Raw genomic sequence first — 13378 nt, 5'->3', positions numbered from 1 at the left:
CGGCTTCCACCTCCAGCCGCTCCCACGGGGAAAAAGAAAAGTATATTAGAGAAAGCCACAAAGAAAGAGCTTCATGCAACAAGAGCTAAAACAAGAATCAACATCGGCTCTGAGTCTGATGAAGTGTCATCCAGAGCTAACAAGGGATGAAATGGTCGCGGAGTTTCTGCTTGAAAGGTATTTTTATTTTGCATAATCTAACATACAACATCTGTAGCAGCTCTTCTGCACTTTATACTGTTTACTGGTTGAACAGGAGACTCCCGTTAAAGAGTCAGGGACTGGAGGTTTTCATTTAGCCAACATTTAATTATAATTCTTCACCAGCAGATGTTACAGGTGATGGCATAGATTATTGGAGGTGGATGATGTGAGGATATGATGATATTTGGGTGTTTATGGTCTAGAAACAATATAAGAAACGGTAACGTTAATCACCATGGCAACAATGGTAAACAATGTAACTGGAGGCTATCATGTAAATCATAAACATTCAATAAACATAAGAATTGACATCAATAAACATTACAATTTCTCTCAAAGTAATATATTCATGTGTTAATGGTGATAAAATAAGTTGTTGCTATTTATGGCACTAATAACAGAAAACCGTTATAACCATTATAGAAGTGTGCTAGCATAATGCTAACGAGTGCTATAACTGCCGTTTAAATTCTATAAATGCCGTCAGATTTACATAAATCAATAAACAGGTTATAGTTAAACAAACAATCAATATCAATTGACATAACTTATTTATCATTTAAGGAAGCACATTAGGGAAAATAAAGTTAGCCGGCTTCATAGCGTGTAACACAATTACCGGACAGAAGGAAACCATGGCAACAACAAATTTAGGTTCCGCCTTCATTCTTTCTAACAACATCATATGTGGTAACGTTATGTTTGACTGTATTTGTTGTAACATTACAGTTACCGGATCACGTTTAGCATATTGCTAACATACCTAAGTTAGCTCTAGATAATTACCTCGTGTTGGTGTAGATTTGGTTCGTGTTCTTTTTTGACTTTGCTAGTTTTGTCAGTCTTACTCAGAGAACACTGCAAACTAAAATAAAGCCTTCAGCATGTTACTTATAGACGCTGCATGTTTACACTGTGATAGCTATATCCACAGCTCCATGACAGTTATATTGGACTACAAGAGAGTTGCAAACATGAACAGATAGAGCTTTACAGTTAATGCCCAGTGTGATACCCAGAATCCCTGCCAGTACACCTGTGTCTTTTATAAACTGCTCTAATCTCTAAACAGATATCTTGCAGGTGAAGGTAGAATCTGTAGGAAACAGGAAAGATTTCGTGAGTGAAAGCTGAGAGCTCAGAATGAGTGTTGCTATTAAAGAGTAATATTCAGTGTTTCAGGCTGCATCTGATCTGTGTGTTCATCATGGGTCATTTACACACCTGTGATCCCCCCCCCCTCTCTCTCTCTGTCTGCCCCCCCCTCTTCTTCTCTCCTCCCTCTCTCTCTCCTCTCCCTCTCTCCTCTCTCCTCTCTTCTCTCTCTCTCCCTCTCTTCTCTCTCTCCTCCCTCTCTCTCTCTCTCCCCCTCTCTCTCTCCTCTCCCTCTCTCCTCTCTTCTCTCTCTCTCCCTCTCTTCTCTCTCTCTCTCCTCTCTTCTCTCTCTCCCTCTCTCTCTCCTCTCTCGCTCCCCTCTCTTCTCTCTCTCTCTGTCTCTCACTCTCTACCCCTCTCTTCTCACTCTCTCTCTCCCTCTCTCCTCCCTTCTCTCTCTCCTCTCTCTCTCTCCTTCTCTCTCTCTCTCCCTCTCTCTCCTCCCTCTCTGTCTCTCTCCCCTCTCTCTCTCCTCTCCCTCTCTCCTCTCTTCTCTATCTCTCCCTCTCTTCTCTCTCTCTCTCCTCTCTTCACTCTCTCTCCCTCTCTTCTGTCTCTCTCTTCTCTCTCCCTCCCCTGTCTGTCTCCCTCTCTCTCTTCTCTCTCTCTCCCTCTCTTCTCTCTCTCTCTTCTCTCTCCCTCCCCTGTCTGTCTCTCTCTCTCTCTCTCTCTCTCTCTCTCTCTCTCTCTCTCTCTCTCTCTCTCTCTCTCTCTCTCTCTCTCTCGGTGTGTGTGGGGGGCGTGCCCAGCAGCCTGTCAATCATCCCGGCTCCATCTCCCTGATTGGCCTCTCTCCTCCGTGGTGGGCGGGGTATACGGAGCCACATGGAGGCTGCTGTGTGTCTCTGTGCTCGTCAGTCAGATCCATCCTCCGGTGGAGACGCTCCAGACGCACTCTGGAGCAACTTGACGCATCATCCTCATCACCATCACCATCATCATCATCTGGAAAATCTCTCAACTGAGACGATTAGTTTTATTTTCACGGACTCTTGCTGCATTTATATGAGGAGCAGCTGAGAGGAGCAGAGTGTTATTCTGTCATATGTGCGTAAAAGTCTTTTTTGGATGGATTATTAATTAACTGGAGAGAAGGATCGGGATTTTTATAACGTTGCTGATATGATGATATGAATTCTTCACTCATCAACATTTTAATTTGGGAGTTAAACACTGATTCATCTCATTAACTCTTTGATTAGTTGCTTTCCTGCATCAGGGAACTTTTGCATTTTTTTCCTCCCTTGCACAGAAAATCTTTGTCTTTACGCTTTTTGGATCACTGTCTTCTCCAGCTGAACCGGGTTTGATGGAAACATGACCAAAGCTGCAACCGGACCGGTTCTCCTGCAGAGCTTCCTCTTCCACCTGCTCCCGCTGCTGCTGCTGCTGCTTTATGTCTCACCGGTGAGTCTGTCTGTGCAGCCCGTGCATCCAGCGCGCTACTACGGTCAAATAGCGGAGAACTCCCCGGCTGGGACGCCCGTGGACGGGGTGATGCTGCCGGTTGGAGTCGGTGGATGCCCCGGTGCGGACCTGAATGCCAGCCTTAAAGGGGATTACGCTTCGGATTTTAAGCTTGTTCATTACCACGGGCACCGGGACCACCGAGGGCATCTCGGTTTAGTCTCCGCTAAAGTTCTGGATCGGGAGTTTATTGCGATGTATGAGCTGACAGTGGAGCTGTGTCTGAGGAGACGCGCGGCCGTGCAGGTGGAAGTGTCGGACAGGAACGACAACATTCCCCGGTTCATCAGCGGGAATAAGACGGTGGAAGTGGACGAGCTGACCCGGCTCGGTGCGGAGTTGGCCCGCTTTGAGGCGAAGGATGAGGACGCAGAGAGGAACGGGCGAGTCACCTTTTACGCAGCGCCGGAGTCTCACCTGCTCCACGTGGTTCCCCAAACCGGGCAGGTGAGGCTGGTCGGATCTCTCCTGGGTGTCAGCCATGTGCTGGTTCGCCTCTACGTGAAGGACAGCGGAGATGTGGCGCTGATAAGTGCGCCGGTGTTCCTGCGTGTTAACGTCCAGCAGAGCTCCAGCAGAGCGCAGAGGAGGCCCCGGGCTCTGGCCGAGGAGCTGACCTACACCGTGACGGTCCCGGACCACGTCAGGGTCGGGGACCTGGTGTTCACGGTGCCGGATCAGAGGTTCGAGCAGCGGTGGTTCGAGGTGATCTCCGAGGCAGACTCACCGGTCCAGATCGAGCGGGACTCAGGACGTCTGTACCTGGCGCGCAGCCTGCGGGAGCCAGCAGAGGTGGTGGTGAAGATCCAGAACCTCCGAGGTAAGAGGATCAGTTTTTCTTTTCGTGCGTAAAAACGCAACACAGCAGCTGTTTAACTGCTGCTCTGATGCTGGTTTGAGTCTGGTGCCGCTGCTGCATCATGTTGGATTCACTGATGAAACTCAGATGCTTTTCTGCTCAGTTTGGGTGTTTTGAACTCCTGTGGATCCCTGCTGTTTACAGCCGGCTCATGTTTGAATGTGCAGTTGTTCTCGTTGTTGACTGTGGATGGTTGAAAGTGATTAAAGACACGTTTCATTCAGGTTTCTTCCTCCTTAAATGAGAAGCTTCTGCTCTCTCAGTGTGAGATTTCAGACGCATCATCTCTGCAGCTCATTACAGGCTGGCTGGTCTGCTCATGTTTGAATGTACAGTTGTTCTCATTGTTGACTGTGATGGTTGAAATCAGGAGAGATTCTAGAGTCAGACCTTTAGAGAGCAGCTCAGCTCCTAATGAGAATGTGATATACAATGACCTGCAGGTGTTCAAACCCTGGATAATGTAAATTACAACAAGAAATATTAATACATAGTAGAGTGGTCTACTATAGTGTCTAATAATAATAATAATAATAATAATAATGATTCAGAATAAACAAGGACATATTTCTGCAGAGAGGAAGATAGTTAATGAATCCTGACAGAAACACTATATTAATAACAGAACTATCTAAGTACATTAAACCTGTTAAAATAAAACCATGTGAACCTGGAGCATAACTGTGTGTCCTATCTCTAACAGACTGTTGGATTCACTGATGAAACTCAGATGCTTTTCTGCTCAGTCTGTTTGGACTCCTGTGGATCCTGCTCATGTTTGAATGTGCAGTTGTTCTGTGGATGTTTGAAAGTGATTAAAGACACATTTCATTCAGGTTTCTTCTGTGAGGTTTCAGACGCATCACCTCTGCAGCTATCAGAGGAGGTGTGAGATGTTTTCCTAGCAGCTTTGACAGAGATGGTGAGCAGAGCGTTGCTGGTTTAATATGAGACGGATTAACAACATAACAGCTGATTCAGTAGAATAAAAAGAGTCAAATTGTGCAGCTGAATGTGACAGATGAATCAATTTTCTATGTTTATATTCCTTCTCAAATGTGTGTCACAGACTGTGCTCATAGCCAGGACTTTACAAGCACTGAGGTCAAAGGTCAACACTAATGTAAACAAGCTTCACTTCAGTGTGTCTGTAATATTTCTGCAGTTTTTCTAACGGCCGCTGCTGTGATTTCCCTCTAAAGTTTATTGAAGAATTTTTCCTTTTAAGAGCTGAGTGATGTCCATTCATCCAGTTAAGTGTGTGTGTGTGTGTGTGTGTTGGCTCATTTCCAGCAGAGTTTGAATCGACCTCAACCGTCAACCGGCTACTTTCCACTCTTTCATTTCACTACTCACAAAACTTCCACACATAACCGCCGTGTGTGTGTGTGTGTGTGTGTGTGTGTGGGTGTGTGTGTGTGTGTGTTGCCAGATTGCTAAAGGACAAACAGAATTGACAGTATTTATTGTGCGAGGTGAGCAGAGTACACACACCTCAACTCGCCTCAAGCTTTCAAAACACGCACACGCAGACACACACACACACACACACACACACGCACAGAGGACAGTTATATTTCTCTGTGCAACCTTGATTGAAGCGGATTATTCATGTTTGTGTGCTGATAGATTTTCTGGCAGTTGGCAGAGAAAGCTGTTAAAAAGCGTCGTTAGCGACGTTAGCGCTGCTCGTACCTCTCTGCTTTACTTGGCGGCTGAAACGCTGTAACGTCTCGTCTGGTTTAATGAAGTCCTCATCTACACACATCACTGTTAAAACATTCCATCATGTGAGACCTTTTCTCTCTGCTGTACAGGGATAAGGACAGGTTTGGGTTATTTCTAGTGTGTCTGTCAGTAAAACAATAATGAATCACTTATTAATATTTCTCTGTAATCAGCCTGCTTGCTTTAGGTCAGATAAACATCATGGTCCAGGTTAAAAGAAGTAAACTGAGGTTTGTTTGACTTCCAGCTGATCTCTCAGTAACAGTAACTTCCTGTCGTCCTCCCGGGTCAAATTGACCCCATCTGTTTTGACTGTTCCTTCTTTCCTCTCTTCCTTCCTTCTGTCTGTCCTTCCTTTCTCCTTTCCTTCCTTCTTCCTTCCTTCCTTCCTTCCTTCCTTCAGTCTGTCCTTCCTTCCTTCCTTCCTTCTTCTGTCCTTCCTTCCTCCCTTCCTTCCTTCAGTCTGTCCTTCCTTTCTCCTTTCCTTCCTTCTTCCTTCCTTCCTTCCTTCCTTCCGTCCGTCCTTCCTTCCGTCCGTCCTTCCTTCCGTCCGTCCTTCCTTCCTTCCTTCTTCTGTCCTTCCTTCCTCCCTTCCTTCCTTCAGTCTGTCCTTTCTTCCTCCTTTCCTTCCTTCTTCCGGAAGGAATCCCTCCCTCCTTATCCTCCTTTCCTTCCTTCCTTCCTCCCTTCCTCCCTTCCTTTCCTTCCTTCCTTCCACCCTCCTTCCTTGCTCCTTTCCTTCCTTCTTCCTTCCTTCCTCCCTCCTTTCCTTCCTTCCTTCTTCCTTCCTTCCTCTCTCTCCTGTGCTGAGAGAGGAGCAAAGCTATGTTAACATAAATACATATAATAAATGTTCATAATGATATTTGCAGGTTTTTCAGTTGTATTGTAAATGTCACGCTGCTGTTTGGTTTATAGGAAGGATTCTGATTGGCTGTTAGTGTTTCTCTGAAAGTGATCCAATGATATCGTTCAAAACTGTCAATGTGGTTATAGTCAGAACCATTTTTAATACTATATATTCATATTTATAGTTCTTGGTGTAGACGGGTATTTAAAAAGCTGTTAGACTGATTATTAACACTTGACTTATTACCTGCCCACCTAAAATCTGAGCTGTAGTGAGACGCTGTCAGCAGACAAACAGACTGAAGTGAGTCAGCATCAGTCATCCTGCAGCTCTGAAGCTGTTTGACAGAATCAAACGACATCCAGATGCCACTGTGATCACCCCCCCACCCCCCGCCATCACCCCCCAAAGTAAATGTTTAACCAAGAGCCTAAACTCCTCACATCTGGCTGACGGTGGCGGTGATGGTGTGCGTGTGTTTGTGTGTGTGCGTGTGTGTGCGTGTGTGTGCGTGTGTGTGCGTGTGTCGGTGTTCTGGTGGTCAGATCTGTCCAATCAGTGAGTCCAAACTGCATCTCTGCTGTTTATTTTGAGAAATTAGTCGTGTTTGCTCACCTGGATCTCGCCCAGGTCTGCACACACACGCGGGCCCAAAACAGTCCAACAGGAAGCTTTGTTTGTGTTAAAGCAGACTGCGGAGCTCAGGTTGGCTGTGGAGTGTGTGTGTGTGTGTGTGTGTGTGTGTGTGTGTGTGTGTGTGTGTGTGTGTGTGTGTGATCTGGTGGACACGGCGCTGAGCCTGCTGTAAACTGGCCGGCTGATTGGCTGATTGAGGCCGCCTGCCTTTCATCGGTGGTGATTTTGATGTGTGGGAACGAGGTCTGAGCCGCGGCGGAACGTGCTAATCACACGCAGCGTTGCCAGCCTCTGATTGGTCGGCCGCCTCTGCAGATTCTCTCTTATGTAGTTTAAACAGTCTGCAGTCTGAGCTCGGTCACTCCAGTAGATATGAGTTATGATATTTCTACATCCAGCAGTTACTGATCAACATTATCATTCATTAATAAAGTCATTGATTAGTTGTGGGGTTCCTCAGGGTTCTATTCTGGGTCCTTTTATAGTTTCAGTCTGGTTAAAGCTGCTTGACTTTGTGTTTGCACCAAGACAAGTCATAGCTACATATAGCCTCTCTATGTAAGTGATACATCTAAGTGAAGTTTGTGTCTTTGGCTCAGACAAACACACACAGATTGAACTTTTTATTTTCTTATTAACTGTAATAAATGTTTTCCTGTGTCTGTCTGCTCAGCGTCAGGCCTGTTCTCTCCTTACGCTGCAGCTTCACTGTTAACTCTTATTCATTGTTTTAGTCAAAGTGTATGTGTGTGTGTTTGTGTGAGAGTGTGTGTGTGTGTGTGTGTGGTGTGTGTGTGTGTGTGTGTTTATGTTTGTATCCACACAAAAAACTAACATTTAAACTCACAAATACGCACAAACACTGTCCTGGTCTGTCAGGCTTTCATACTGATTTTCTGTGCTTGGCAATCCTGAGGTGACACATACACACACACACACACACATGCATGCACACACACACACACACACACACACACAGACACGCACGCACACACACACAGTGTTTATTCTATTGTCTTTATTTCGGGATTTAGCCTGAGGCCGGAAGCAACCTGCCACCGCACCGCATGTGTGCGTGTGTGTGTGAGAATGTAATAGCGTGTGTGTGAGTGTGTGTGTGTGTGTGTGGGACTGCATGTCCTCGAGGCTGCTGAGCTTCACAATGATTGTATGTGTGTGTGTGTTTGTCAGTGTCACATACATTGATCACACTAGTCTCAATATGCATGGTAATTTGTTGGTATTTCACTGTGTGTGTGTGTGTGTGTGTGTGTGTGTGTGTGTGTGTGTGTACAAACCGCTGCAGGATAAATTATTGTGACCACACACTGAAGCTCCCCAGTGTGACCTTTTTAAAAGGCAACAAATCAGCAACACACACACACACACACACACACACACACACACACACACACACACGCACACATAAATAGTCGTCCATATTCATCATATTTAACATTAACAGCTTTAAATTAAATTAAATTAAATGTTTCAGCTCTGCAAATTTAAACAGGAAAACATCATCAGCTGGTCGAGAGGAAGTAAAGACTGGAAGTAAAGGGAAACTGCTAGCCCAGCTCTTTAAAGGAAAGCATCCTTAGCCATGATGATCAGCTATAACATAATCAACTATTTGGTTGAGTTGTACTAATATTAGCAATCAAGATAATGCCCATTTTAATTGGGACATGTCTAACTATTGTCTTAGAAGTTGGAAGTTGGATATCAGCTTCATAGGTTCATGATATGTTTAGCCTAGCTTAGCACAAAGACTGGAAGTAAAGGGAAACTGCTAGCCTAGCTCAAAATACAGACACAATTCCAACATATAAGACCCTCTAAAACCATGAACGGTCACTTCTGCACTTCTACTTTGTTTGTGTTCAGGTTCAACAAAGATAGAGGATGTTAAATAGTGAGTTGCCTGTTATGAACATTACAACCTCAAGGGGGCGCTTTAGAGACTTTAGGCTTTCGTATCATCCTCATTCCCCTTCTACCTTTTCCACTGCTCTGTCCCCCTTTTGTCTTTGTGTCTTTCTCTGTCTGTGTTGTTGTCCTAATAGCTTATTGACAGCCAATCAGCAGTAGCCTGAGGGTGAGACCGCTCACCAATCACCAAGTAGGACAAGGTCATTGCATCCAGACTGCAGAGAGAAACAACACGATGCACATGGCAGAGCGCGTGTTACACAGTGTGAGAGCTGCTCAACACTGGCTCATTTCAAACCTAATTAACTTTTTTTTTAAATCTATGAACATGAACGAGACTCCAGCAGAAGTCTTCTACCAAATCTGTAAACTATGAGGATCAGTGTGTCGGTTCTACTTTGAGATGATGTGTTTAAGTCTTATTATTTAGACTGAATTTTAAATCTGTATAGGAGTTAGGTGATAGGTGATTTTAATCCTGTAACATCCAGTGAATCATAAGTGATCCATGAGTTTTCAGATACATGCAGTACACACATTAACCACCAGGGGTAATTTTTTATTTGAGGCATCCAAGAAGATTAACAGATAAACAAGCTTCTATACCTTCTGTTTATAATCTGATTCACACATGTTCAACAGGAATTTACCATAAAATACGATACTAAATATTTAATAATTCAATATTGCATCAATACAGTAACTATTCCTGTTGAAGTATCACTAACTAAAATACTGCAAAGAAATACCAAAATACTGCAAAGAAATACAAAAATACTGCAAAAAAGACAAAAATACTGCAATGGACGACAAAATACTGCAAAGAAATACAAAAATACTGCAAAAAAGACAAAAATACTGCAAAGAAATACAAAAGTACTACGATGGAAGATAAAAATACTGCAAATAAATACAAAAATACTGCAATGAAAGATAAAAATACTGCAAAGGAAGACAAAAATACTGCAAAGGAACACAAAATACTGCAAAGGAAGACAAAAATACTGCAAAGGAACACAAAATACTGCAAAGGAACACAAAATACTGCAAAGGAAGACAAAAATACTGCAAAGGAAGATAAAAATACTGCAAAGAAATACTAAAATACTGCAAAGAAATATAAAAATACTGCAAAGGAACACAAAATACTGCAAAGGAAGACAAAAATACTGCAAAGGAAGATAAAAATACTGCAAAGAAATACTAAAATACTACATCTTTCTGATGGTATATACATCAGGTTTTTACACTGATAACGTGGAGCTCTCTAACACTCGTGGGTCACATGACTCACGTGGTTGTTACAGAGGTTAATAATGTGGTGATTGCTCAGTGGATTTATGAAGGTTTATTAGCAACGGCCATCAGAGATAATGACATCCTGAGGAAATGTGAGTCAATATATCCTTCATGTCTGAGTGTTTCTCTTCTTCACCTCATAAGATAAGATGCCTTTATTCATACTGTGTTTATACTGTGTGTCCATCACAGTCATATTTAAACATAAACATACTTATATTCAACATCACACACAATGAACCTGACCCATCATAAAACTATATGATGTAAAAGTGAATGAACCAACCGATGAGCTTTATGTGAGAGTGCATTAACCACACACACACACACACACACACACACACACACACACACACACACACACACACACACACACACACACACAGAGAAAAGAAGTGAGAGTACAGGTGTGTCCCTACAGAGCTCCGAACTAGAAGCATACCTAGTTTACTGCTTCTGACACACACACACACACACACACACACACACACACACACACACACACACACACACACACACACTGAAAGCCAAGTGTCACATGTTGAGGAAGCTTCATCTGGGTTAGTTAATGAAAGTCTGGAGAAGACATCAGAGGACACACACACACACACACACACACACACTCTTGATCACCACTTTGCTCCACTAAAAGTATCACAGGAGATCGTGTGTGAGTGTGTGTGTGTGTGTGAGTGAGTTGGCACACCCTTTTTTCCGTCCTTCCTCTCTTCTTTACAGCTGTTTCCAACTTTCCATCAACCTGTTTCTTCCCCTCCTCCCAGTCTGACCTCTGACCTTTCTAACCAGCCAACCAGCTTCTTCCCTCTGGACGGAGACGCAGCTTGTGATTGACAGCTGTTGTCTTTCACTTAACTAACACACTGGGACAGATTTAACACATTTATAGATTTAATATTTAGTATAGATCTGATTACAAAACAACAATGAAACTGCCCAGATGTTGCTTTATTTGCTAAAATTATGATTAGAAATATTAATTAGATCTTTTCACACATTTAACGTCTTACCATGAAAACCTATTTTTGTGCTAAAGCCTGAAAATAATAACCTAAAACTAGAAGGTTTCTGTTTTTCAACCCTTTTTAATTACTGCCATTAATCTGGTCTAATTTGAAAGATCTAAAAGTCAGAATGAGTACATGTGTTCCTCGAAATAATACCATAATAATAATAATAGTAATAATAATAGTAAAATTAATAATAATAATGATGATAATAATAATAATAATGATTTATAATAATAATAATTAATGTAAGGGATGTAGCTCAAAGTGCTTAACAGAGAAAAATAAAAAATAATAAATACAAAAATATAATAATAATAAAAATAATAATACAAAATAAAAATAATATAAAAATAAATAAACAAATAATATAAAATAAAATAATTACATCAGACAATTTGTAAAAAAATAAGTTAAAATGACAATAATTAAAAACCAGATTAAATAAATAAGTTTTCAGCTGTTGTTTAAAAGTGTTCACAGAGCCACATCTCTTATAGCTTCTATCATTTCGGAGGATAATTAAAGATTATTTTTCTTGTGTGCATAATTGTGTGTATTTAAAAACTCAGCCAGTAGAGTAAATTTTCCTCCATGTTCAAACTGTACTTTTGAACAAACAATGCCATCATTTGTACATTTTTGATCATTCTTCCAGCTGCATTTTTCACTTTCCACTTGATTTTATTCATCCGTACTTTGTGCTTTTACTCACTCGTCTCTTTTTGTGATGGCTGATTAAGATTTTTCTGATTTCTAACAGTTGTTCAGATCAGTATAAGCGTCGATCTGCAGGAAGGGATGAAGGAAGGGAGGAAGGAGGGAAGGAAGGAGGGAAGGCTGCGTAAAAGTCTCATATTTTCTCACTGTCAGATCTTCACTGGTAAGGAAAATAAGCCTCAGTGATAATGACAGGAGTTGTTCAGCGTGTGTGAACACAGATTATATAACAGAGCTGAGCTGAGACGTCTTTTCTCTCCGGTTTAGTCGAGCTGTTTTTCTTCTTCTTCTTCTTCTTCTTCTTGCTCGTCCTGCACCAACACACACGCTGATAATACAAACTGACTTCCTCCTCCCCTGCGTCTCTCTCTCTCTCTCTCTCTCTCTCTCTCTCTCTCTCTCTCTCTCTCCGCTGAGGGATGAACGGAGAGAGAGAGGGAAAAGATGCCAAATCTTGCAGTCAGACTTTTACTTCTCCTCCAGTAACTGAACAACAATCATCCCTCTTTCTTTCCAGTCGCCTTCATCCAATAAACCACAACACCTCCAAAACACACACACACACATAATTAATGACCTCAGCTGTGTGTACATGCTTGTTAACATGTATGTGTGAAATGTTGCACATCTGTTTTTCTGCATGTTCAACACCCCCCCCCCCCCCAGTCCCCCCTCCCCTCTCCAACACAAACACACACATCAACACACGCACACACACACCCTCAGGGCTGTTACACATCATTGTGTTTGTTCGTGTGTGTGTTGACGCGTCTCCGCTAATTGTCTCCCATCACACTCTGCTGCTGCTCTCTTACAGCTGAGGGGATGGATGGATGGATGGATGGATGGATGGATGGATGGATGGATGGAGGGATGCATGGATGGATTGAGGGAGGGAGGGAGAGATGGATGGACGGATGGATGGAGGGAGGGATGGATGATTGGATGGAGAAAGGGAGGGATGTATGGATGGATGGATGGATGAATGGAGGGAGGGATGGATGGGTGGAGGGAGGGAGGGAGTGAGGGAGGGAGGGAGGGAAGGATGGATGGATGGATGGATGAAGGGAGGGATGGTTGGATGGAAGGATGGATGGATGAAGGGAGGGAGGGATGGATGGAGGGATGGTTGGATGGAAGGATGGATGGATGAAGGGAGGGAGGGATGGATGGAGGGATGGTTGGATGGAGCTTTAAGGGCTTAAAAACGTTGTATTCAATATGTTTTTATTGGTTTAAAACACAATTTCCTGGCGTTTATTTGCCAGTTCAAACTTTAAAGAGTTAAAACTGTCTCAGACTGAGTTGACTCTACATGACGTTTCTGGATCGTGACTCCTGAGCTGCAGTTAGAATTTTCTTTTATCTTTAAGTTTTCTTCAACACTTCCTAAAGTAGAAAGAAGAAGAAGTAGTAGTTATAGTTATAGTGGTGAGTGAGGATGGGGTGTTCTGGAGGACAGAGATCACTATTTCCCTCCTGACTCCTGACTCCTGATCCCCC

General features: G+C 43.0%; 1 protein-coding gene across 1 annotated transcript in view; it reads left to right on the top strand.

The window, feature by feature from the left end:
* Nucleotides 1-2676: 2676 nt before the first annotated feature.
* si:dkey-22o22.2 (neural-cadherin) overlaps nucleotides 2677-13378 on the top strand; it is a 162939-nt gene continuing 152237 nt past the window's right edge. The window contains 1 exon segment of the mRNA XM_053327682.1: nucleotides 2677-3646. Within this exon segment, the coding sequence (XP_053183657.1) occupies nucleotides 2677-3646 (970 nt within the window).

The sequence above is a fragment of the Scomber japonicus genome, chromosome 10 (genome assembly GCF_027409825.1).
Source record: "Scomber japonicus isolate fScoJap1 chromosome 10, fScoJap1.pri, whole genome shotgun sequence".
NCBI lineage: Eukaryota > Metazoa > Chordata > Actinopteri > Scombriformes > Scombridae > Scomber > Scomber japonicus.
The sequence above is the reverse complement of the archived record's forward strand: the minus strand, read 5'-3'. Positions and strand labels throughout refer to the sequence as shown.